At 39.6% G+C, this 26,063-nt stretch overlaps 1 protein-coding gene and 2 long non-coding RNA genes across 3 annotated transcripts in view; 2 read left to right on the top strand and 1 right to left on the bottom strand.

The window, feature by feature from the left end:
• Window positions 1-7,290: 7,290 nt before the first annotated feature.
• Window positions 7,291-11,555, top strand: LOC103147557 (inositol monophosphatase 1-like). The gene is made up of 9 exons (XM_007565957.2): window positions 7,291-7,390; window positions 8,245-8,339; window positions 8,458-8,597; window positions 8,690-8,794; window positions 9,190-9,235; window positions 9,316-9,424; window positions 9,520-9,628; window positions 10,811-10,962; window positions 11,074-11,555. Exons 2-9 carry the CDS (start codon window positions 8,277-8,279, stop codon window positions 11,199-11,201), a joined length of 852 nt encoding a protein of 283 aa, XP_007566019.1. The 5' UTR covers window positions 7,291-7,390; window positions 8,245-8,276; the 3' UTR covers window positions 11,202-11,555.
• Window positions 9,264-10,721, bottom strand: LOC107837864 (uncharacterized). Its single transcript, XR_001663914.1, has 3 exons — window positions 10,704-10,721; window positions 9,505-9,647; window positions 9,264-9,412 (listed from the first exon to the last, which is right to left on the bottom strand). It is a non-coding gene; the product is annotated as an uncharacterized LOC107837864 (long non-coding RNA).
• A 4,702-nt stretch (window positions 11,556-16,257) lies between the features above and the next one.
• Window positions 16,258-26,063, top strand: part of LOC107837868 (uncharacterized) — a 24,989-nt gene continuing 15,183 nt past the window's right edge. The window contains exon 1 of the long non-coding RNA XR_001663917.1: window positions 16,258-16,559. This is a non-coding gene — a long non-coding RNA (uncharacterized LOC107837868). The remainder of the gene's footprint in view (window positions 16,560-26,063) is intronic.

Here is a 26,063-nt window from a genome sequence, read left to right as displayed (position 1 = left end):
GATATACCTACGTAAAATCCAGGGCATCCAAATGAACTGACAGACTTTGTAAGAAGAGCATTGATTGGATAAGCAGCCAAGAGAGCTTTGGTAACTCTGGAGGAGCTGCAGAGATCCAACCAGAGCAACAACAAACTGGTTTGGATCAAATCACGACTGTTAGCATGCGTGGCCTCGTTATAAATCAAATTCAGAATCTACTTCAAGACTTAAAAGTTAATATTTTTTCTTGCTGCAGTTGCCATAAGAGATGGTTTTAATTGTATTGTGGCTGAATACATGTACACTCCATCCATCTTACCGGGTTTGACCCGCTTCATTATGCTTAAAAAGAGCTTCCCCACAGCAAGATGCTGCCACTACCGGTTCGGAGGGGGCATTATGGGGATCATCTGTTAACTTCCTGAACACACATAGCATTTTACATGCACTTTTGCAGGGGAGCCAACTACAAATACATGCTAGATGAATCCATTAAAATGCAATGTAACATCCCCCCAGAAAAATTAAATGTTGGAAGATTTATTAACGGTTTTGCAGAGAACTGTTGAGTTGAGCCACTGTGTGGAAAATTTGCTCTGTATCCCAGTTCCCCAACACCCAGGCGCAGTAACTTGAATCCACAAAGTGTGGCTTTGACCTAGAAAAGGGATAAATCTATAAAGTGAAGGCACGAACAAGAAAAAATGTCTCTGGTGACAAACTGAAAACAGGCCTCTGGACACGCAGTAAAAACAGTCACAGCTACTGTTGTGATTTAGGAGAGAGATAAAAGCCATTACAGCATGTAAAGTTGTGTGCTGCGTTTCCCCTGCCCTTTCAGTCAGAGCTGCAAACGGTTCACCCCCCATCCTAGGCTGATATGCTCTATAAAATAAGCCTCCATGGGCTCTTTTTTCCCCCCCTCCCCTCCAGCTTGTGTTTGCAGATGACTAACAAATGGTTTTAAAACACTTTACTCGAGCAAACCCAGACTTTATGTGTTCTGGAAGCCAGTGGTGCATGCTCGTATGCAGGCGGGGAGTTTGGCGGAGTCGTTATCGCCGGTTTTCCTCCAGCGGCTCTGCAGCAATCCTGCCAGATCCCTGTGTCTTTTAAATTTTCACGCTCTCTTATTGTTTACGGAGTCATTAATGCCTCAACCAACCACGTCCTCATTCTCCAACTTTATGACCTGGTAACCTCCAACAAGTGGCAGGCATCGTTCTCTGCAGAAGCTTTGATTTCCTGGCTTATCCCAACAAATTTACCCCAAGTGATTTGAGAGTGGTGTACTAAATATAGTTATGTAGTGTTAACATACATTCTGCACAGGCCTATTAATTTGGGGTCTTTCGGGACGCATTTGGACCATTTTGTTCAGGGTTGTATAATTATACTATATGCACTGAGTCAATGAATTTTTTTTAAAACAAGAATTGGGTGCACAAGTTTGAATTTATTTGAACTGCACACACGAGTAGACTCAGATATATACATACACTCCTCACTAGTATTTGGCTGTTCTTTAGAGAGCTGTCGACGAGCTTCTGACATATTTCTCTGTTGTTTGACCACCTTTCTACTTTCTAACACACAAAGTCAGACGCCACGGAGACGCCTGTTCTGCTTTTCTTGGTAGGATTTAGGTAAATTCTACAAAATCATTGGCGGGTGTCAAAGCACAGACTGAGCCGGTCAGCAAGTTCCAAAGCTTTTCGACTGACTTACTATCTGACCCAAATTTTTGTTCAGAAAAAATGAAATGAAATGGGATGTTCAGAGAAATCAAGCTTTTCCATAAATTGGAAACTTGTAGAAAACCAGTGTCAAAGTGTATTTATCTTAGACTGAAAGAAATGAGTGCCTTCTCCAAAATGAACAGCTGAAATTTGCATCTGTCCACCAAAACAATCCAAATATATTCTCGAGAAATCTTTATTGGCAAGAGGAGATAAAAAAAAATGTAGCTGTTTGGCCAAACTACCAAGAAGTCGAGGTGAGGCTTTCAAATAAACACTGTGTTTCACTGTATTACACTGTAGTGTTTCAGTGTCAGGATATGTAGTAGAATTGGAAAATAAGATCCCATAGCAAACCCATAGTGACATCAAGGTGAGGCCTCAAAGGGGGTATTACGTAAAATCAACTTTTTTGAGCTTCATATTGCGCTGTCATAAATAAAACATTCCTCGAGTGTTGCTTTGATTATTTTTGCATGCATTCTTGAATCTCCCATGGCAACCATTTGGGGGTGCCTAATCAATAGTTCTCACAAAGTGTCGCCTTTCCACAAAACTCCTCCGTGGAGCTGGAGTCTCCGCCTCACAGAGCACCGATCCTCCAAGCAGCTCCTCCAGACTAGCGGCAGCAGCAATTAGCAAACGCCTGCTGGAACTTCACGTCCGCTGAGCTCATCCTACAAATTATTTCTCAGTCAAATGGCATAATGAGAAGCATTGTTGTGATGAGTGTCTTAAAGAGCAGGAGCTTCTTAAAGAAGCAGAAACTGAAATTCAGGTATCAAATTGCAAAGTTAAAATTATTTTATGTTTGATAAATTTTTATTATAATTGAAGGTGACAAATTAATTCGATCTACTAATTTATAACAATGCTCGGTATGTGTGGGACCAGACCAAGACCATAACTGTTAAAGGTGGCTTTGCTGTGGTCTTCTTCCCTAAAAAAAAAGAAAAAAAGCCCGTCTTGCTCTGGCTGTTAACCTGACCAAACTCTTCTAGCTTTTCCTGCTTCACCAGAAAATCAAAATGTCAACCATGTCACCAGTAAAAAAAACCCCTGAGAGCAAAATGAGACGTGCAGAATTCTAAGCAGTTTTCCAGGAAATTAATAACTTCAGGCGTTGTGAGGCCACACAGGTTTGGAAGATTCAATCAAGATGAGGATAGTATTTGGTAGAAACTTTAGGGGCACGATTGAAAGAAGGAAGAGGTTCTGAATTCACACACCAGTTTAAATTGAGATCTGTTGCGGTACAGATTAACACACAGTAGGTGATGGATGGATTCAACTGTTAGAAGTGTTTTTAGCTTCCAACCTGAATGTTTATTCATTCAGTTTCAGTCCAGTCCATGACTATTTTCAGAAGAATGCTCACTTAGCTTGTTGAAACAGTGTGACCCATATGTAAATGCTGCTGGGACAGTAGATGGTCGACTGGAGGATGATGTATAAAAATGATTGTAATTATAGGAGAAAACAACAAAATACCGTTCTGCAGCTTTGCTGCTTAGCCAAGAACAATTAATCTATTTTATTTAAATCTTTTGAATTTTATCTGTCTAATTCATAGAAGGTTATCAACACTTAGAAGAAACAGTCATATATTAGTTAATTGACATCAGGTCAATTAACTACTCATTTGTTTTATATTTATCTACTCATACACTCTTTTTCTTTTTTGATAGCTCTTAATGTCCATGAGTTTTGTCCATGATGTGTCCTAAATTCAGCCTTCCTGTCTGAGAGACCCCAAATGTTTTCTGAAACGTGTCATTTCCTGGAGGTGAACTTTGAATTCCTCACATGTTATTCTGCTCTTGGAGGCAAACGCTTGTTTTTTAGTGAAATTCTTCATATTCTGAATTTCAGGGAAAACAGGAAAGACCAATAAAGTCTGATCAGGCTCAGACTCCCACTGGGCCAGAGGATCTTTTGAGGAGCCGGAGGATTGTTAAGACAACGGCAATAAAAATTTTACATGGTTATCAAATTGAAGTAATAGTGATGCTGGAGGTAAACTGAGCCCAAAGATTTGAATAAAAGAAGTGTGCATAAACAGTTAGTGACTTTCATGTAATTTGCATGTAAGCTTTGAGTTCTCCTCGCAAAGATTACAACAAAGGTACCCTTCACAATCTGCCAATGGTTCTTACACATACATGTGACCAATGCCAGGAATACGTGATATAAATTTTAAGCATAGTAGAACTCTAAAAGTAAGTAACCAGGAATGGATGGATGTTTTTCCTTTAGCTCGCCCCTAGGCAGGATGATGCTGTGCATTCTGTCCTTTTGTTCTTCTGGGTTCCGGCCATTGCGACGGGCTGGTCCAGGCATTGGGCTGGGCCTTAGCAGAAGTGCCGGGAAGCATCGGGCGTGTCGCTGCTGTCGGGGTGTCTAGTGTCTGCCTGCCTGCCTGTGCTGCTGCACCCTTCAAGTAGCGGATTATTACTGCTCTTCTCACAAATCAAACAACTCTGCAACTCCAAGCGACAAATTCAAACACAAACCTAATTACGACGGTGAGAACAGCGAGACCAGGTGCATCATAAATCGCTTCAGCTCATGTCGCACAGAGATGTGGAAAATATTCCCCACGGTTAGGGATCTAAAACTGCAAGTTTCACAAAGGTGTTGCGCAAAGGTGGTTTTACTCAAGAATCCAGTTGAGTAAAGGAGACATAACATGATATTGCTCAGACAAATTGCAAAAGCATATAGTTGTACAGGAACATTGCTTCGTCATGTAACTCTTGGATGTTATGTAATGGAACATGTAAATTAAAGAAGCCACTGCCCGACAAAGTGTTCAGGACACTTTGAAGTGCTTCATTACCCCGTTGTACCTCGCAGAGTTGGCTGCAGATAGAAAAGGCCTCCTTTCATTACATCGGCATGCCGAAGTTCACATTATGCCCTAGAAGAACCTCTAGAAAGTCCTACCAGAACTAGAACTTTGTGTTAAATAACTCATCAGGGTTTCAGAGACTATCTTTCAGAGTGAACCGCTGACCTTCAGCAGTTTCCCCACCACCACATCAGTGCCTCAATTTTGCAGCTGTGATCCCGGGGAACCAAACATCCAAAACATCCGTCATCCCGGATAAATTATTCATAACAGAGCTGCCACGGAGACGGCAGGACTGATGCATTTGTTTTGCTTGTCCCATCACTTCCCCTCCGCATGCCTCTCAAATTCTCAGAGACTCTTATGTTCGGTGCACAACGGGGACAACAGGGTGACAACGCCTCTCCTGCTGCTCTCCTTCTCTCTCAAACAAAACTTTCAACATGATAACCCGCACTGATCTGCCTAAATCTAACGCCAGTTTGTTTATTTCAGCCGCAGCCGGTGCATTAGGATTTCCTGTAGATCTGGAACTTGTTTACGAGGACGGGTCTGCGGTTTCTGCCGGCTTTGCTGCTGTTTAACAAAGCTGTCGCCAATGAAATTCGAGATCAGACGTAGAAGTTCCTCTGGGAGGGCTCTGATGCGGCCCCGCTCTGCCGTTACCAGCGCAACGTTTAGGGCCAAACAGCAGACATGAGTCTAACATGTTGCGACACACATGAAGCGAAGCTATGCAAGGTGTGGTCGCATTAAGCTTCATGTCAGAACGTGTTCATGTCTCCTTTTTCTGACTCAGAATATTAGACAGCGATGCCACCTTTACTGTGTCTGAGCACAAACACAGAATAATATATCTCGCAATTACAGAAGCAAAAAGAAAGATGCGACGTCATTTTCTTGAGACATGCAACATTTAGCACTAATTGAACGACTTTTCTTGCAGCAAGGTGTGACTTTATATAACTGTCAACAGTTTCAGGAGAAGCTTGACGATCCAGAAAATATCCTGTGGTCCCTCAGGACTTGACTGCCGCATGCATTTGAATAATAAAATGCAAACTATGTCACTCCCGGGCAGAAAAAAAAAAAAAAACTCAAGTAAATACTATCCTGGACGAAGAGTCAACACAATCTATTGTTTAGCTTCGAGGGTCGGATGGTTGCGGTGTCTGATTTTCTTTTTCAAGCAACAGGGACACTAAGAAATGCAGAATCTGATTTTAAACACACATATATGTGCTCTACTCTGCACTATCTGTGTAGAAATTCACATAGTTTGTGAATGTGTTGTCAAAGTGGATAAAGTGTTGTGAAGACTTTATCCAGCTTCCGGCAGGCTCTCTGACAAACAGACACTTATTCTACATGGGCTCACCAGGGGATCTCTCAGACTGTTTTCCACCACTGGAAAACAACAAAAGGGAACGAAGCAGGAAAGCTGTCAGGAAATATAAAACTGTCAAGCAGCTTTGTTTGCTATGACACAGCGCCTTGCAAAAGTATTGACATCCCCATAAACCTTTTGTTTTAAACCTTTTTAGCATGTACACACACACACTTCAGCATACTATATCAGGAGTTTACGGGATGGTCCAACAGAAGTACTGCACATTTGTGAAGTGGAAGAAGAAATGATGCTCATTTTTTTAATTTTTTTTATTGTTCCCCCCAAGGGTAAAAAGCAGAGGCCAGCTGCATTGTGTGAGATGGTATTTGACAAAAAACTGATATGCGGAGGCACTTCATCGGTCACCCCCAAGGCCGAGGAGCCTCTGTGGCTTCTCTGATAACACACACACACACACGCACACACACACACACAGAAGAGCAGGCGCATTACCAACACACACAATGCATAATCTTTTTTGTTTTTGTCACTGTGCATTAATACACTATCTTAAACGATAACATCTCATGCGTCAAGAATCTATCCAAATAATAATAATGAAAACAATCTGAATTGGGGCAGAGATATAAAAAGAGGTTCGGTAGATCATCACTTGTTTGAACCAGTAATCTATTTTTCTTCTGTCGTATTAAACATGTTTGCATTGTATGAGCGTATCCTGTTCGGGACACTTTGCGTCTCCACAGCATCATGTTGCCATCACCGTGCTTCAAAGTGAAGATGGTGTATTCAGGGTGAAAGAGGTAGATAGTTAATGATTTAACTTTGCTAACGAATACTTTGTTTGAAACTTGTACATTCTTTGTCAATAAAACTGAACTGACTGAATGGGAAACAGCTCTGATTTTGTATTATTACATTAGACTTCGATATGGTCTTTGACTAGACCTTTAAACCTCAGTTATATGTTGAATTTTAAGTTATGGAATAATCTAAAGCAACAGGTTTTCTTCCTCATGTGTCAACTCCGACCAGCTTCCCTGAAACATGTTGTGACATCAACCTTCAGGAATTCGCTCATTATTTAATGGCCTCTCATGTTTAGTTGTTGCGTTGAATCATATGAAGATGGGTGTGTCTTCCTGTTTCACCTCCACCGGAGTGAGAGGAAGGCTCCCTTAAATTTTTCCACTTTCTTACTCAACCCTGGTTGCTCTGAGCAGAGAGCAAATGGGACATCATGCCGTTTCAGGTCTGCCTTTGTGAAAGACAGAAAGCTGTTTTTTTCCTTTGGGCTGATGAGAATGAAAGTCCTGGGGGGGGCGTGTCTAGTACTTTTCCCCACCTCGTCATGCCAGCTTTTTAAGTTGCCTCACTTCCACAGTCGGTCAATTTAAAGGTTTGGGCCCTTCAAACAAGCATCACTAGCACCTGCAGGCTTACCTGGCTGCACATCTTCTCCTCAAGGTGAGTTTTTCTTTCACTATTTGTGCCGTTTCTTATCAAACTGGACGGGAAATGATGAGCTCTTCTGTCAGGGTTCCACTGGTTCTTAAATGTTGACTTAATCTTTGTAATGAAATTGTCATTGAATTTTCATTAATGATTATTGCCTATAATATTTTTAATAGAATTATCAGTGTCGTCTTACTCACCAGTTATCAAATTTTAAATGAAAGAAGAGAGGGTGGAAAATGGTACTTGATACACTGATATGAGATATTAATCACAGAAACGGACTTCTTAGGAACAACATTCCTTCCCAAAAGCTCAATTTAAAAAAAAAAAAAAACTCAACATTTATTAAAATCAAATGCTATACATATCCAGTTCTTCTGAGATAACGTAAACAAACCAGATTTAACATTTAACTTGAGGAGCTTCCTTAACATCAAACTTGTCACATAAGCCAGTTTTCTTCCACAACAAGGCAGATATTGTCGGACACAGTCATGTCCTAACTCATACTAAGCAATGTTTTTTTTGTCGCCATCTCTAATTGACAAGCAATATGACAAATTTCAACACAACGTGTTGCAATCCACGCTTGTGGTGGTGCTTCGGAACAATGCTGGCAGACTTTGATGCAGAAGAAGTCTTGCATAATGCTGAAATGAAAGTGTACCAATCGTGATGCAGGTCTGTGGTGATGCTGTCGTAATCTTTCGCTCACCTCAGAGTTGCTGAGGCTCCAGTCACTAATAATCCTTTTTACAGGCATATTTTTCCATACATTAAGCCGTATTTGCATGTTGTCCAAATAATGACCCAGGTTTTATGGGATGTTGTTGCACTTTTACAGTCTTTGTTTTATTTTACAGACTCTTCCAAACAACCTTGTAGCAGAAATAAAATGGAGGACCCTTGGCAAAAGGCTTACGACTTTGCAGTTTCTGTGGCAAAAAAGGCTGGAGAGGTGCAGTTTCTAACTTTGTTTTATCTCTTTTCGACACAGCAGCAATAAATGCACTGAATAGCGGAAGTGTGGGTGACTTTGAGAGTAATTCGGTTCCGCCTATAATCTGAACAATTAGGAAATTCGAAAAGCTGGCGAGAGTGAAATAAGAATCATGACCAAGAGCTCCTCTGTGGACCTTGTCACCAAGACTGACGAGAGGGTGGAGAAAATCATCATTGGGTCTCTGAAGCAGGAGTTCGGAGAAGGAACACACTGGTGAGCAACGCATAGAGACACGCGATTTTCACAAAGGCTCAAAATTGACGTCCATCATTTAATTTTGCTCCTCTTCCTACTCTGTGCTGTAGCTTCATTGGGGAGGAGTCTGTTGCAAAAGGTGAGCCGTGCATCTTGACCGACAAACCTACGTGGATCATCGACCCCGTAGATGGCACCACAAACTTTGTGCATGGGTAAGGTGACGGTTGAGCACATTTTGTGTAAGAGAGATGCTGATGTTTGGCAACCATGTTACGTAATATACGAATCTGGCAAAAATCCGTAATGTACAAGACTCTCAAATACCCAGGAAGTCAGTTTTCTTGCAGTTTGGTTGTAGTTTTTGAGGGAAAAAACAAACATGAAGAACAATTACTAGGACAAAAACTCAAAAATGAGCCCTAATTTTGAAAATAGAATTTCTAAACAGATTAAATTAAAAGGTATTTAGAAAAGTAGATAATGAACATGTGCAGTGAGTGTTTGAGGCAATAATCTTTCAACAAAAGAGCCAATCAGCATCTCATTAACTTTGTATAGCAATGCAATGACCCATTATTTGTATCTAAATGCTGCTATTTACTTACAGGTTCCCATTCGTGGCAGTTTCCATTGCCTTTGCTGTCAATAAACAGGTATGTGAAAAAGACACGAAAATCCACATTTCATTCTCACCGCTTGATGCGACACTTTAATAAACGATTTCTGTTTGTAGTTGGAGTTTGGTGTGGTGTACAGCTGCTTGGAGGACAAGATGTATAAAGCAAGGAAAGGGAAGGGTGCATTCTGCAACGACGAACCCATTCAAGTTTCTGATGTGAAAGGTAAACATAGAATTCACATTTTAATATTTAGATTAAATTTACCATGTTTATGTCAAGCAAAAGTGTATTATCTCTCCGACCTTCTGTTGTTGTAGATATCCACAAGTCCATTATCATTTCTGAGCATGGAACTGATAGGAGTCCAGAGAAAGTGACCAAAATCTTCTCCACCATGCAAAAGATTCTCTGCATCCCAGTTCATGGGTAAGTTGAATGACAATGTCTGCAATTTAAAGTCAAAAATCCCCAAACACCAAATTTTGCCATTTTAAAATTAGGTAAGCAATAAAAACTAACAATGGATTTAAAAAACGCATTTAGATTTGATTTTTCCTTTTAGTTGAGTCAGCAGTAAGAACATGAAATTAACTTCTAACATCCAGATGTATTATTCTTAAGGATAAATACATCTTTCTAATTACACTATTTTTTTAAATCTTAAATGTTATTGGGACAGACAGAGGAAAATGAAGTGCAGCATTAATCTGAAGCAAAGTTATTAAAACTTCAGCTTGAGGTGTTATCATGTGGAGCTTTGAGCAAGCCATAAGCAAGGCTGAAGCTACATTTTATAATATGAAATAATTAATTCTCGTACTTAAAAATTTAAAAGTTAGTTTGAAAAAAACCCTTTAACCTTTCAAATAGTAATTTTGCTCAAACTACTAATTTAGAAATGTTTATTAGGGTCAACCTCTGAAGCTAACGTTAAGCTAAACTAAAGGTGCATTTTCAGTTTTTTTTAAATCTCCGTCTGAATGATCATTTTTTTCAAATCCTATCGATTTTAATTAGAGCTACACAGAGAAATGAAGCACAATTAAAACTGTACCAGTGTGAAGAAAACTTCAGCAAACTTGTGCTAGCATCGCTAAATCAAGCGTTTTGCTAGCAAGTCAGTAGTAATCACATAGACAGCAATAATAATTTGTTTAATGACTTTTGTCACTCTGCTTTTATGCTTGAGTGTTTTCAACTGAGGTTTGAAAAATCTCCCTCACCAATAAAAATGCAGAAACATCATTTATAGTGAATTGATTGGTCGAAGTAGAAGTATTGAAGTTACACTGACAAAAATAACTTGGAGCAGTTTGTGCGCTAAGGCTACATATGTAGCTACCGCTAGCTGTGGTAAACTCAGGTATTACATTAGTCTTAATTTTGCTTTGTGCTCCCATTTTGAAATGAAACCTACTAACCTGAAAAAAAAAAACGTAAAAAACGAAAGATTTGACAAGAAACGCGCAGAAACAAAAAATACTATTCTTCTGGGTTGAACCTCTTAGTATAGATGGAATATGCTTCCTTCCTGGACATCTTTGCATGTTATTGATTGTTGATCGTTTCCCCTCTGAGTTAACGTTTTCTGTTTTCTGTTTTCCCCAGGCTCCGAGGGTCAGGAACAGCTGCTACCAACATGTGTCTAGTGGCGACCGGGGCGGTGGAGGCCTTCTTCGAGATCGGGATCCACTGCTGGGACATCGCCGCTGGAGCAGTCATAGTCCAAGAAGCTGGAGGAATCCTTCTGGACGTTGATGGTATATTCACTTTTACAATCGTGCTACAAAGCAAATGTTTTTAATCTTGGGGATTCTTCACTGTATATACCAGCGTCGCACTTCTTAACAAAAGCTTTGTTTTGAACTTAGGCGGACCTTTTGATTTGATGTCTCGAAGGATGGTCTCAGCAAACAACGATGTCATTGCCAAACGCATCATCAAGGAAATTGAAATATTCCCCTCAACGAGGGATGACGCACCAATTGAGAAAAAGTGAGAAGATTTTTAAAGGCTGGCTGCTCTGAATTTGCATATGGACTGGAAGATGAGAACAAGAGAAAAGTATGTTTTGTACATGTCTAAATTAAGTTACTGATTGTCATCCCTGATTGTCTAAGTGTGAAAGCTTGGTGTGATTTGTTGGTAGCATATTTTGCCCCTTCATATCATTTTTCTCATTTCAAGCTTGTATTAAATTTGATTGCCTCTCTGTTTTGTGTCTATCAAATATTTTATTTAAAGGAGGAAATGGTGGTAATTTTGCTTTTACCAATCTTGTATTTTATCCGGCGGGGTTTTGTCGCTGACCAACCACATTTCACTTTGCTTTGATAATAAAACCTTTAATCAGCAATCACCTCCACAATTTTTTTGCTTAATCTAAGCCCTTACATTCTGAAATCTCTCCGAGACTAACTTTTGAGAATTAAAATGACATCAGTTTGATTGTAAAGGCTTGTTTTTATTTTAAACATGTATTTAGAGGGTAATAATATGACATTGAATTCTACCTATTCTCAGAAAAAAAACTTACTTTGCTTGCTTTTATTCACTTCACTTCCTGAGCCAACCACTAGAGGTCAATAATGCATCAGAAACTAAATTGAAACGCCTGCAGCAGGCGTTTCAAGTTATATTGTTGTATGCTTTACTGTTTTAATGATGCTCTTGAGTGTTTTCTCAGTGTCCTTCGCAAACACATTTCCCATCCTATAAAAACACCGGTCAAACACTCGAGATCACTCATGATATCTATTAAATCATTACATTTCTTCCTGGTAACCCCTCAATGAACAATTGACTTTGGCCACAACAGGGAGGGAAGACGGAGGTGAGAGATGAGAAAACAGCTGCAGTTGTAAATAAAACAAGATAAACAATCAGAGATAGCAGCAGCAACAATAAAAATAACAGCAGGAGGTCAGGTAAAAGGCTGCGGGGGCGACGTGCCTCAGAACATGCTTACAGTGCTGCCTTTCAAACAGCAGCACGAGGTGTGAAAAGATTCTGTGCTCATGTTGCTCAGGAGGGTCTTAAGATGGCAAAATGTTAGTTACATTTCATCTTCTAATGTGCAATATGAGGACAATTCTCTAACAGAGACAGTAATAGATGCAATTAATAGTTGCAGTTTTACTTTTGCCCCAACTTCCATAACAGATGCCAAAGACTGTGAGTGCATCACTGTGAGGTTTTCAATATTAATAAAAAAAATCAGAAGAGCATGCCATGTAGATTTAGTCTGCTCACCCGAGTAAATACATTTTAAAAGCAGCTTTCCCTATTCATCTTTGCAAAATAGCTCAAACTAAGACGAATCGGACATGGAGCAACCGTGAACAGCAGTGTTCAAGCCTTGCCACAGTTTTTTGAGGTCTGAACTTTGACTGGGCCATTCTCACTAATCTAACTGTAATGCAGTTGTCATTACTTTTCAAGGTTTTTCATATCCTCTTCATGAAATACAGCTTCGGTGCCGTCGTTGTGGAAGGCTGCAACATTTCAAGTAGCATAGAATGAAACTCTGCTTGCCAATAACGTGTTTGTCCAGACAGATGAACATTTATAGCCCACATCCGATACATATTTTGGTGACAAAGATGCTAAAGGTCATGTACGGTGGAGATGGCACTGAGATGACAGAAAGCTTAATTGCAGAAATCTCAGTTTTCAACAATAACATAGCAATTTCATGTTTTCCAGTCATTCAACCCTAATTTCAGCCATTAACAGGTTTTCTTCTAGGATTGTCTTTCTCCACTGATTTTGAAGAGCTTCCATTTTCCTTCTGAATAAACCCCACCAAACAGCATGATGCCGTCTCCTCCATGCTTCACTGTTCGTTTTCTGCCATGCACAGTAATTTAAAGCTATTTCTTAGCATTCCTTGCTTTAGAACAGCTGGATTTATACTGAGTGTAAATTCCACCTGGGTGGACTCAGTAGTACCGTTTTTAGCGTGATTGAGTTTTGAAATTCCAGTTTTCACATCACGACACGGCGACAAGCTTCATCATACAGCGGTGTTGTATCTCCAGCAACAATAAGCAGCTTATAAAGAGACATGAATGATTTATAATTCAGTGCGGTATAGCTGTAAGCAATTACAGAGACATTAAAAATTCTGCTGCCATTCATCAACGTCGACGGATTCTTCTACGTCTAATGGATGTGTGTGGAAAGATAATGAGTTATCGACAATGACATAATGGTGCGTTTGTCAATAAGCATAACTTGTCCTTAGAATAATTAACAAAGGGATATACAATATTGCTCAGTTATTGAGTGTCAAAACACAAACAAAACACCTTTAGAGGGAGAAATACAATACGCGTCTAGGTGAATATGATTGAAATGTCTCATTAAAGCAGGATTTACTCAGTTTTCATGACCGAGTTGCAGAATTTATAAATCAGAGGGGAGAAATCACATTTTGACAAAACAGCTGGAACCAGACGTTTACATGCACTAAATAAAAATATTTTCTTCTCAATGTTTGAAATTAAATCAGACTAAAGTTCTCTTGTTTTAGATAAGTTGGAATCAACAAATTAATTTCTATTTGCTAGAGGCCAGAAAATGTTTGAGATTTTTTTTTAATGTATTCATTTATTTTTAATAACTTTTGAACGTTGAAGCTTGCATGCATTTGGTCAGCATGCAGGGACAATTGTCTTTTAAAATGGATGTCTTGAGTCAATTTTTTTGCACAAGTTTCTCTCAGTTGCTTGCTGGTGTTCCGACCCGTTCCTTTTGGCAGAGCTGCCACAATGCAATTATTGCATATCAGTTTCATTTTGTTCATAATTAAGCATTTTAATAAATAACAGAGTTAAATACTGTAAATCCTTGTGTAATATTTTCCGAATACAAATGACCAAAGTACAGCACATGGATGATCTTATTGTCTTTATTTTTATTTAATATTTTTTCTAATTCAAGTGAAGATTCAACAAAAAATATACCAGGAAAAATATTAATGACCTTCACAGCTCATTGATAAGTTGATCAAAGTAAATTTGATGATAATCTTGTTTATAATCTAGCAGGCCTGCTGTAAGTTTGTTGTTCTATAAAGTTTCAAGTCTTTTACAGCCTCCACAGAATTTGGTGACTAAGATGCTGAAGCTAATTGACCCCGTCATCTATTGTTAACGTGGAAAAGTAATATTCACCTGCTATCATCCAGCCTAACCTGAAGCACTCCTCTGTAGCTATGGCTGTATGTTTACTGTCACTTTATCTTCCCTCCCCACAGCATGATTCTGCCACCACCATGTTTGCTGTTTTCAGGGTGTGACTATCCTGCATTGCTTTCTCACAGGAAAACCAAAAAGTTGAATTATGGCTTCTTCCAACCAGAGCACCTACATGCCCCTGCATGCCTTAAAGGCAATCTTCAAACATGACAATTTGACAGCTTTTAAAGGTTACTGATATATTCAGACTGTTCTTCTTCTCAGTTCTAGATCAAACCAACTTTTTGAGCCACCAAACAAACCCTTAACCCCGTGATCAATGTCCAGGCTGCTTTTAATGTCATTCGACTTCATTTCTCTCCACCTAAACCAAGTTCATTGGTTTAAGGTGGTAAAAGGGGGACAAATATTTCTCTCACAAGGGACCAAGACTAGCCTGACACTTCTGTATCCAATGCATGTTGAAATATAATAAAAATGGCTGCTCACTTCCGTTGAACACAGATTTCCCAGAGGAGCGTCTGGCGGCCTATATTAAAGCCATGGAGACAATGTTGATATGACATCTTCTGCTCTACATGTAATATATAGTTAACAATGTTCCATATTTACTCCTGACATAACTGTGTCGCAGGGAAATTGCAATTCAAAATACACTATATTGATTTAAGATGTGAAGCTATGTGGCGTGCAAGCTGTGACGAAGATTTAAAGAGCTCGGGCTACAAGTTAGTAGGAGTGTGATTATCTCACTTGTATGCACACTCTGCTGTCTATTATCGTAGCTGTTCCTTTAAGAAAAAAAAAAGATTTTTCTCCTTTTGAATCACGTCATGAAGGAGTAAAATCTTGCATCTTTGGTTTTTATTTTGAAGTTTCCACTTTAAAGTCTCCTCTACAGTGAACGCATAAGACACTGAAAACATTGATTATTGGAATCCTCCCCAATAATTCATATATCTCGTTAGACATCTGCAAATGGGCATATCTGTGATGATGTGTTTTTATGACTTGTTGGAATAACCAGCAAACAAAATAAACTATTTTGTTTGCTGCAACAACAATTTGAAGAGTATTGTTGTTGTTTTTTTTTTTTAAAAAAACAACAACAATACTCTTCAAATTCAACTGGTATCGAGTCAGAAGGAGTTGCCCTGTTGTTAAGTCGTGCAGTAGCCATAATTAAACACATATTTTGGAAAGCTGAGATCAATTCCCCAAACCTCACTGACCTCCAGGGGTCCTCTGTTAGAAAACTTGTTTAGATGGGAAGTTTGAGGTTCTTTTAACTAACAGGAAATGTAACTTTTGTTTGTATTCAGAAAAGAGTTGACTTTGTTTTCCAGTCAGAAGGAGTGTATTTTTGTTATTTGGCTTTGGAAACCTTGAAGATGTTTTTTTTTTTTTTTTTTTGTTTTTTTGTTCTGCTTCCATTCTGTTTGTAAAGCCCAGAGCAGGTGGAAAAATAATTGAGATACTCCGTTGAGATGTTTTTAGTTATTGCCTTCACGTTTAATTTACAATTTGTGCTACAACCTGTTCCATCTGAGACTCAATCTGACAAACACGTGGAATCAGGAAACCACCTAAACACAACCAGCCTGACAACATGAAGTCGTCATGATTCTTTCAGCTTATGCATGTTCAAAAGATCTTGGTGTAATTAATTCAAGATGTTGCCATATACGTTTAGGCCTTTATGATTAGTTTCTTGGTTTATTCTTGTGTATTTGTGTTCATCGTCAGTTTTTTTTTACCCCCTCTTTTGGTTCTAGATCAGTCCTTGAAAACGCCTTTAAAATGCACCCCTGCTTCCAGCACACCTGAAATGAATGAATGACTCATTACCTTGCTTCTGCAGAGCTGAATGACATGTCAATGAGGGAATTAAGTCGTTTGATTCAGGGGTGTTGAAAAAGGGATCCATCTAAAAGTTGCTCTCCTGTTGTAGATCCTTTCAGTCTTTTCTTCAGCTCCTTCTGTTTTATTATGCATCTCGTCTGAGTTTACCTGTTTGTCTTCTCTCCCAGCTGCATCTTATTTATAATTAACCACCTGCATCCTTTCTGCAATCACAGCGTCGAGGCCGCTGGATTTTCATTGTTCGTCAAAGGATCCTTCCATTACCCTGTCTGTCCGCTTCCTGCGTTACCACTGTGAGTTCCCGTTTCAAGTTATTTTCTCCATTTTTACTGATGTTTGTTTACTTGTGTAGGCGGTAGCCCTCACTACAGCAACATGCACCGTGCTGGTGATGGCCAAGCGAAGCCTGGTGAAGCAGTAAGGCTTCCCAGCCCTTTGCTTTGCCTGAAGGTTCATTATTTGATGCTTCATTCTTTGCTCACTAGTGACATCTGCTGCTGCTGCGCTGAAACTCTGACAGGCTGGTTACTCAACTAAATTGTACCGTTATTATGAAATGATCAATTTGCATCTTGCCATCTATTACAGTCTCATTGCTAATTGACGGTGGTGGCTCAGATGCCGTTTGAGGAGTTTTAAAGTAGCGCCTTCACTCATCTAGTGATGTCTGCTGCCAATCAAATCACTTGTGTGAATTAACTGGTTACATCCATACCTCCAGATAAGGGGCTTTAGTTTTTTGGGAGTCAGACACCGTATGCTTTGCTTCCTGAAAATGCCCCCTCTTTGCTGGCTTCAGATGTCATCACTACAACAAAGGTTTTGATACTTCTTAGTCTATAAAGGTTTTAAAAACCATTTCTCAAGATTTGGGACTTTAGAGAACCACAGAGAGAGACTTCATCCACAAAGGGAGAAAACATGGAACGATTTCTAACCTTCAGAACAGAAGCCGGCCTTGCCAAACTTACTTCAGAAACGCATCAGGGATTCATCCAGTAGTACACAAAACTATAAACTTCTACAGGCCTGATGTTCCTCTGTTAATGCTTCCTCTGTTTGTGATTCAACAGCAGAAACAAACTGTGCAAAAATGGCATCCACAGAGTACCAAACTGAAAACAATTGCTGATCCAAAAGAACACAAAGGCCTATTTCAGATTTACTGAAAATCCTAAAGGTTTTTGTGAAAATTTACATCGGAGCCGTGGTTTAAGAGTGGAGCAGTAGCTCAAAAATAAAGTATTTCTGACTAGCCTGGTCAACATTTGGGGTTAAATTTGATTCAGAAGCTGTGGCATGACCTTGACAGGCTGCGAAGAATCAATCAAATGTGGTGGAAATGAAACATTTCTGCAAAGAAAAGCTCGCCTAAACTCCTGTACTGTGATGTTGGAAAATTGCCAAATATCGCAAAAGCTTGATTCTAGTTGTCGCCACAAAGAGCTCAGGATTAGATGGGAATTACTTCCTCACTTGGAGCCAAGTTTGTTTGGATAACTTCATTATCCTGGCAAATGACTCATTACAAACTGCTTTTCATATTTACTTTGTCTTTACAGGGAACTCAGATGTTACAACCTAAAATATTTAAGGTTGACGAAATAATTTTCAAATCCTTGTACATCCTTCATTTGTTTTGCATTATCCTTTTCACACCTGGTCTTGGCTTGCTAATTGCTACACCTACAATGTGTCAAATGTCGCCTTCTTTAAAAATGCCCTCTTGATTTTCTTTGTTCTTGCTCAGACGCTTATCTTTTGTTTACTTCCATCTGAAGTTTAGATGTTGTTTGAATCGCTCTCTCTCTCGTTCCTTTGATTGTTCTGTTCAAGCAACACCTTTTATTTTTGGTTTATTCAATTAAACCCTTTCAGTTTTCTCACCTCTCTGTTGCTTGCAAACTTTGTTTTGAGCTCTTAATGTGCGTAACTATAACAGCTACAGTGTCTGACACTTCAGCTGCGTCTCAGTAAATTAGAATATAATCTAAGACTTAATTCATTTCAGTGAATAAATATGAATGCTACAACAAAAACATTACATAGATTCATTACGGCATAATGCAAAATAATTTTTTAATTTCTTTTTACGGCTTACAGCTAATGAAGTGAGTTTCTAGCAATTGTTTTAATACTTTTTTTTGTTGTTTTTGTTTTGGCGCCGATTTTTCACTGGTGTTGCAAACCTGATGTGTGTGTGGTGCGTTAAGACCAGTTGGGTTCAGTCAGTACAACGTTAGGCTCTTGCTGCCCACCACAAGATGTTGCCCTGAGCAGCTGTCCCATGTCAGAAACTGCCGCCGTCTGTACCCAAGCATGTAAATGGAAAGTTTAATGAAAGGAAAAACTATGGTTGAAAAGAGTCGACAAGCAACAGGAAAGCTGCCATCGCCTTGGGAGGACTGTAGCACTTCTACTCTTTATTCATTATTTTTTTGTGCGTGTGTATGGGGGAGATTCACAAAGAATGGAGACTGAGTTCAGTTCTAGTTGGAGCTTCAAGAGCTGCTGCACACAGACAAATCTCGGATGTGTGTTGTCCTTGGCATGCCTCTTGTTTGACTCAGTTTCAAGTAAACTATTCTAAATAAAATGAGGAATCTGCCATTTGCAAACCAACCAATCCAAGAGTGCAATTTATTTTCCTTGGTACTGATTGGTTGTATTCCCTCAAAAGCAAAAGTAAGACTCCAAATATTAGCTTCTGTGGGTGTAGAAAGATTGTTTGACTGTGGATATTAAAGTACATTTGGTGTTACCGTAGCCATAGATGTTTGTCTATGGCTATTGTGTCTGCATTCCCTGTAAATGCATGAGATCGAGTGTAATCCTGTAACACTATCAAATGTTTCCAGTTCAAGAGGAAACTTAAATCATAGGTTCAAAACAACACAGCTACTGTTTAAGTTTTTTTCCCCCCAATTTCATCCTGTTAATGTCAACGAGTGAGGTGACAAGAGGGAAGCATTTCAAGCAGGAAAAGTCTCAGATTTCCCTCTGAGGATCTGGGTTTATAAAGCCAAAAAAACAAAACCAGCTACTTGACACTGAGCCACCAGATCCCACCACTACAAACGGAGGAACCAAACACTTACAGTTTTAACTATTTTACTTTAATTGTCATTAGGGTATAGGGCTCTAAAATGGCTTTGAATGCACGACAGGAATAATGTGCGGTGCCATGTCCAGTCAAGCCCAGCTGTCTGTTGGTTATTGGCAGTGATTAAAATACAGTGTGGCCCTCTTCCATTCCTGCCTCTGTCTGTGCTTATTCTGCGAGTATGTTCAACTCGTGTTATGCAAAGCATCTGAGGCCAAAGAAATTAGCTCGTCCTGGCCAGCAGCCATATTGACTTGGGAAGAGGGGGTGTGTGCTCAGAGTCCCAGTTGTTTTTGATGCACTATTACTCCAATATAAAATTTGAGATGCATTTCATCAGAGCGAGGACTGAACTCGTGCTTCCTGTCTGGGAGCAAATCGATGTTCCCGACGCTCCTTGAGGAAATGAAAGAACCGTCTGGACGGCGTAATGAAATCTAAAACTGGGAGTTTTATGAGATGCAGCGTTTGAGTGGCGTCTATCAAAAGCGTCTGAAAACAAAGTGGAGAATCAATATGGATATTAACGATACTCTCCCGCACAGATGTAGACAAATCAATGACGATAATCTCAAGTAATAGCCCTTGAAGCTGTTCTTGCATTTATTTTAACTGAATTATCTTTATCCCTGTGAGGTTTCCATGACATATTAATTTCTTGCCTAAGTGTTCTGTTTTCTAAGCACTTTGATTAATCGTCTTTGTCTTATCTGTCCATCATTATTGATCCATTAAACACACACTTAATCTTTGCTTTTTGGAACTAGAGATTTAATTACATCCTCCAATGCTGTACTTTCTGCCTAAGCACACTCCTTGCTCACCAAACACTTGTCACCTGTCTTTGCCCGTTACGATCCAGGGAGTTTTCTGCCTGTACTGCTAGCAAAGCAGTAAGTGTACACATGCAAACAGCCCGAGTAAATGAACGTCCTCCAGCTGCAAGTCCCAGTGACTTGGTTGTTGTTCACAGTAGGACTTTCCCCCATTCTCTGAGGTGTTTCCTCTGCTCACAAATGGTCCTCAGTTTTTTTTTTTTTTTTAGAAGGAAGTGGCTGCAACGCTACATAAGCAAGTATGTACAATCATGGCGCATATTTAATCTGAGGCAATTTTCCTTATTTAGCAAGATCTGTGCTTTTTTTGTGCTCCTAAAGATGTTTTCACACTTTATAGCCCCAATCCCTGCTTGTGTTGTTGCTGCACCAAGAACTACTGAAGGGACGTACGCAAGATGTCTGAAGAATTGCAACTTCCTCCTTTGCAAAATGTAAACAAAAATGGAGTGGCATCATTTTTGAGGTTTTACTTTTGTCTTTGGTAATAGACTACGAGCCTTTACTCCTGCTAGCGTCTTTACAACAGGTTAAACTGTTACTCAATTCCAGGACAATGCAGATGGAGTCTGTGAGCAGAAAAAATACACCTCATGGTCCCTTTTGGTGGCCGCTCTGTCATGTTGGCTGTGATTTGTTCTGTTTTTAGACTTGAGTTATTATTTTAGCATGTTTGGACAACCATTTCCTCTAGTTCTGGATGCTGTGCAGCTGCAAGGATTTTTGCTCTCACCCTTTTCCTCCTGGACAGTTGCTATAATGCGCAACCTTGACGACAGTGCATCGTTTTTACAACTGGGAGCTACCGATTAGCATCTCAAAAGTCAAGTAATGCCTGAACTGTGACCCTAAATCCCACAGGAGTTTAAATGTTGGTCATTAAGCAATATTTTTTTTTTAATAGCGTTTTGAAAAATACATCAGTGGAAAAAAAGGGAATCCTGGATCTCGGTTTGAAAATACTTGCTCCTACTCTTTTTTTTTTTTTTTTTTTTTTTTTTTTTTTTTTTTTTAAAAAAAAAAAAACCTCATGATGATGATCTCACCAGGTAAGTAGAGAGAATAGAGTAAAGGTTTCACTCATGAACAGAGGAAGCTTGAGCGTCTGGCGCAGGATTCAAACTGCAGCAGATGATTGTGGAAAAAACGCATTAAATCTGATTTTTAGAAAACAGCAGAGCACATTTGTAAGAAATACTTTTTTTAATGGGAAAGCAGATTTTTGAGGGGAGAGCAGTATGACATCTGAGGGGTAAAATGAGAGATATTTCCCACAAACTATTGTTCTTTGATTCTAAAAAGAATAAGTCCTCCATATTTTACAACTAACTTCAGAGAGTCACTAAGGATGTTTAAGATAAAGAATCTACATCCCAGGAGCTTGTTCAAGGGTTTTGGAACATAGTTATAATAGATTAGTGGAGATATATCAAAAATACAAAAGGACTCCTTCTTTTTAAATAATGGCTTTATGAATGACTACAAAAGATTTACCAAGCTCAGGCACATTTAATCATTTTGGTGGACCTCAAATATTTCTGTGAATTAATTCCTGCCAAAACAATTTATTTCCTTTACATAAATCTGTGTGAAGCAAAACTCGGACTGCTACTACCTACACTGCAAAAAAGTGAGCAAAAATTGTTGATTGAAACTGCAGCAGAATTAAGCGGACACAAGGGAAGAACTAAACACAAAGCAGGTCGGTGAACTCGGTATGGTAGATTTATTTCACACCTCAACACTTTTTAAGAACTTATTCAGCTGCATTTTACTTCTAAAAAAAAAGGGAAACATATTTTTGACTTTAAGATTACTTTGTAATTATCTTGATTAAAATACACTGAAGTTTATGATGAAAATGACAGTTTAAGGTACATTAACAAGGTCATGCATGTTTCTGCACTAGCTAGCTAATTCACTTGGTAAACATGCATTGCTTCTATTTAAAACTTTAGAAATAATTTTCCACTTACGTCTCAGTTATTACAGGCCTGAAAACCAGATATTTCACTCTGGTTAGTAATATTCACTAACGTTATAAGGCTAGATGGAAGGAACAGCGTGAACATGTTTCAGAGAAACGCATGTTATTTACAGTTTGTTTTTCCTTTTCTATTTTTCAAGCAAAGTGGATGTCTTTCAATGGAGCTAATTGGCTTGGCACTGAGAGCCAGAGGCAGCCTGCAGAAGTCAATCAGAAGTTTCCACTCTATCCAACAAGCTTTTCTTCCAGCCTTGAAATGGGCTGAAGTCTCTTAGGAGAAGTTTATCACGTAGGTGGTCAAATGGTAGCTTTACTGGGTTGATATGTAAACATATAATTTTCACTTTTTCAGAGAACCAAACTACCTTTTTTGGAAACACAATCACTGGTTTCAGGTCCACTAAAGTTGCAGTGTTTGACTAAAACTGTCCGCCAGGTTAGAACCACCAACAGAGGTGAAACAAGAATAATTTTATAAAGTTATTGCACCTCTCTCTCACTGTAAATCAAATAAAATGCAGCAGAAACCGCGTAGAGCCACAGAAGGACCTTTTTCCAACTAACTCTAGTTGTAACCAATCAACATTTCACTGATGCAGAAAAAAAGGATGGAAGAAAATGAGGCAAACATTTAAAGCTCTTAAGGGATGAATAATGCGGTGAGCGAAAACATCAGCAGTAGGCCATGCAAGACAAGGTGTCAACACACTTACTCATCAGTTTCTGCCAATCAGGACTCTTCCTATCTGTACCCGAGTTAACAAGGGAAATGGCTGTCGGGACGAAGAAGTGCTTCTACCTTTTCCTTTTCATTCAAGGAAAACTGAAACTCCAACAATAAGGTCTGGGAGCTGTCGCAAAGAACGGCATTAGTCTTCCTGATTGTCTATTGAACAAATCTGTACATGTTGACTGTTCAACCCTCAGAATCTTATTACTTGTCTTTATCACTCTGATTAGTGGTTTTTTGTTTTATTTTGACCTGATGTTAAGGTTGCCAAACCACTAGAGGTGAGAAAAGGTCAGCACAGAATCGATGTGTGATCCATAAAACGGGATCATCAGGGACTTATTGATCTGAAACTTCAAGGGTTTTCTCAGACAACAGAGCCGCTGCTGTTCCTTTTTTTTTTTTTTTTGCAGGTTCTCTGAATGACAGGTAAAATTTAACTTGTCATCCAGGATAGTCACACGGTAATTGTAATTTTAAACGGTATTCACTACCTGGCCTTTGATTACTGTTTCTTGATCGGTGTTGTGACGCTTTTGTCTGAAATCAATGCACATGTCTTTAGTTTTTTTTGTACGTTTATTTAGAGGAAAGTTCTGGACCTCTAAGGCACCAAACACACACGTTCCACTGCATCAGAGTTTAATGCACAGCTCACTTCAGCATTGTTCTCATTTTCCTAAATTTGCATCCCCAATATGTAACGCATATTGCCCCATCATGTGTAATGGATTAGAAATGAAGCATTGCAAGAAATTCAGACTTTTTTTTTTTACTTTTAAGGTCAAGATTGTTGTTTCATAGCAGTCCCAAATTCAAAATCCACCATGACAGCTTCATGAACAAAAGATGTCTAAATAATTTAGTGTCAAACGGCAGGTACTGTTGTTTTTACGTCTTGTTTTATTATTGAAATCTACTGTAATCTTTTTTTTATTGTTTAATAGCTCTTACCTTTTCATAGAACTAGAAATGATGCTCATAAATAGTACAGTGATTTAATTAGTGTTAGTGAGGTTGGTAACACTTCGGTGATGCAGTGACAACTGTTGTCTTTCCTGTGATAAATGGTGTTTTCCTGTGATAAACATGCAAACCCTGGAGCAGAGCTTAGTTTATTAATTACATCGTTAAACACAGAGCAGATATAGAGTTGTTTTACACATTTGTCATGATTTATAGCTTCACAAAGCCATATCTTGATTAGATGAAACACCAAAACCAGTGTGCCATATTTGCCTGGAATACCCCAGCAACCAGGAAAGATGATGATTTTTTTTTTTGCATTTTTGGCAAACTTTGCAGAGTTCTGATGACAAACGGGTTATTTTTATTTCTCGTGTGGGTGGTACGCCGATTAGAATGTGTCACCTTGTGTCACCCGACTGTCTGAAACACTCATCGCCCCTTCCCCCCACTCTGGAATCGCTGATGCACCGCCCAACAAGCGGTTCCAGAAGGGGAAACACAGCACAAGAGGTTTATTACACACGGAGGCTGATCACGGCTCGGGAGCAGGGCGACCCTAAAGGCGAGGCACCCATGCATTTAAATAATCTATTGGGCCGACTCCTGCATTTGCATATCTGGGCACTTCCATGCCACTGGGGCACTATGATTCACTTCCCTACACCAGACAGTGCTCTTACGAGTATAAAACAGGGAGGATATAAAGCTTGTTTGACTGCTTGTTCCTTCTTGGATTCTTAAGGCGTGTGTAATAGACGTAAAGACATCTGACCGTGGAATTATTTTGCAGTTTCACTCCGGAAAGCAGGCGTTTTGTTCACAAGGAGGTACCTGACGGGCCTTTAAATGGAGAGGAAGACTGACATGCGTGTCAATTTAACAATTTGCCGGTTTCAGTTTGGAGGGGGGGTTTTTTGTGGTGTGCAGTGAAGCAGCAACACATGCTCTCTGCTTCTCACCCACCTCTCATGGATACTGTAATAGATACAGCCTCTGCAGGACTTGGGGATGGTCAGACTGCTCACCTGTTAAAACTGACTTACTCAGTCAATCTTTGACAAAGCATGCCGCTTGTTCTGCAAGCAAAGGATTTTCGGATTATCAGAGGGTGTTTATTATTTGGCGCCGTAGCTGTACGCGACACACAATGGAAAGTAATTAAATCTGAATTCTGACCTTATGTGGTGCTACAACAATTCTCTGTTGTATACTTCAAGTGTTTTTCTTAACAAATGTCGAGTGCTGATATCCAGCGGAGCACAACACCGACTCAACAGCAAGCGACGGGAAGGGAACGCGGGGTAGTCATGCTCACACCGCTGAGGTTATTGTGAGGATTGTCAGGGAAGAAGAAGAGCACAGAGGAGCAACAGAAATGAAAGATGTTAGTCTGCCAGTTTGTCACAAAGGCGGTGTGCTCCTGTGTGATAGACTGGCAGACCGTACCAGCTCTGTATCCTCTGGGACATGCAGGCGTCTGTTGTAGAGTGACATTCTTTAAAGAAGCTCTTCTTGCTTTATGAGGGCAGAGGGAAGCCGCTGGTTGTGTCTTATTAGGGGCTGCTTGTGTCTGCAAAAGGTTTATGACCTGAAACGGACAGAAAGCCCACAATCAACGTGATGACCTAGTGGATGGCAGCAGCAACGATACAGCAGATGGATCCTCTAAGTGGCGTCTGAGCGTATCTGAAAAGCTGCCCGAAACGTCTGTATAATGACGAGCAAAAACAAGGGTACTGCAGAAAGAAAAGAAACTGGAAAAGAGTTCAAATCAACCAGTCATTATTGTGTGTGACTAAACCATTTGATTCTGTGATGCAGACGGTGTTTTGTGCAGTTGTGTGGAAAAACTCATAAGGTCTTATGCAGAGAACCTGCACTACAGTTCTGTGAAAGTAGAGATTTTCTTTAATGCTTAACCATTTCAGACCTGAAAACAAGCTTAACCTTCATGCAGTCTTAAGAGACGGGGTCAATTTTCACCTTGTGCCCGGTCCAGTGAGGTCTCGCTGACCCTCCGTGCACTTTTACAAGTTTTTAGTGTGTGTTGTTTTGGGAACTGACGGTTTGATGGTCCTGAGCGCCAAGCTTTGACTGGAGTTCCATCATTTATGCCAAGTTGTCTTGATGTTAACTTAGCAAACACTTTGACCACCCAATCAAAATCCTACC

Source organism: Poecilia formosa, unplaced genomic scaffold (genome assembly GCF_000485575.1).
Source record: "Poecilia formosa unplaced genomic scaffold, Poecilia_formosa-5.1.2 Scaffold184, whole genome shotgun sequence".
In the NCBI taxonomy this organism is placed as follows: Eukaryota; Metazoa; Chordata; class Actinopteri; order Cyprinodontiformes; family Poeciliidae; genus Poecilia; species Poecilia formosa.
The sequence above is the reverse complement of the archived record's forward strand: the minus strand, read 5'-3'. Positions and strand labels throughout refer to the sequence as shown.

Excerpts from the sequence above, each read along its gene's own strand:
- LOC103147557 (XM_007565957.2), top strand. The coding sequence starts at position 8,277 with ATGGAGGACCCTTGGCAAAAGGCTTACGACTTTGCAGTTTCTGTGGCA. Across the intron at positions 8,598-8,689 it reads TTCGGAGAAGGAACACACTG|CTTCATTGGGGAGGAGTCTG; the intron begins GTGAGCAACGCA and ends TCTGTGCTGTAG. Across the intron at positions 10,963-11,073 it reads AATCCTTCTGGACGTTGATG|GCGGACCTTTTGATTTGATG; the intron begins GTATATTCACTT and ends TTTTGAACTTAG.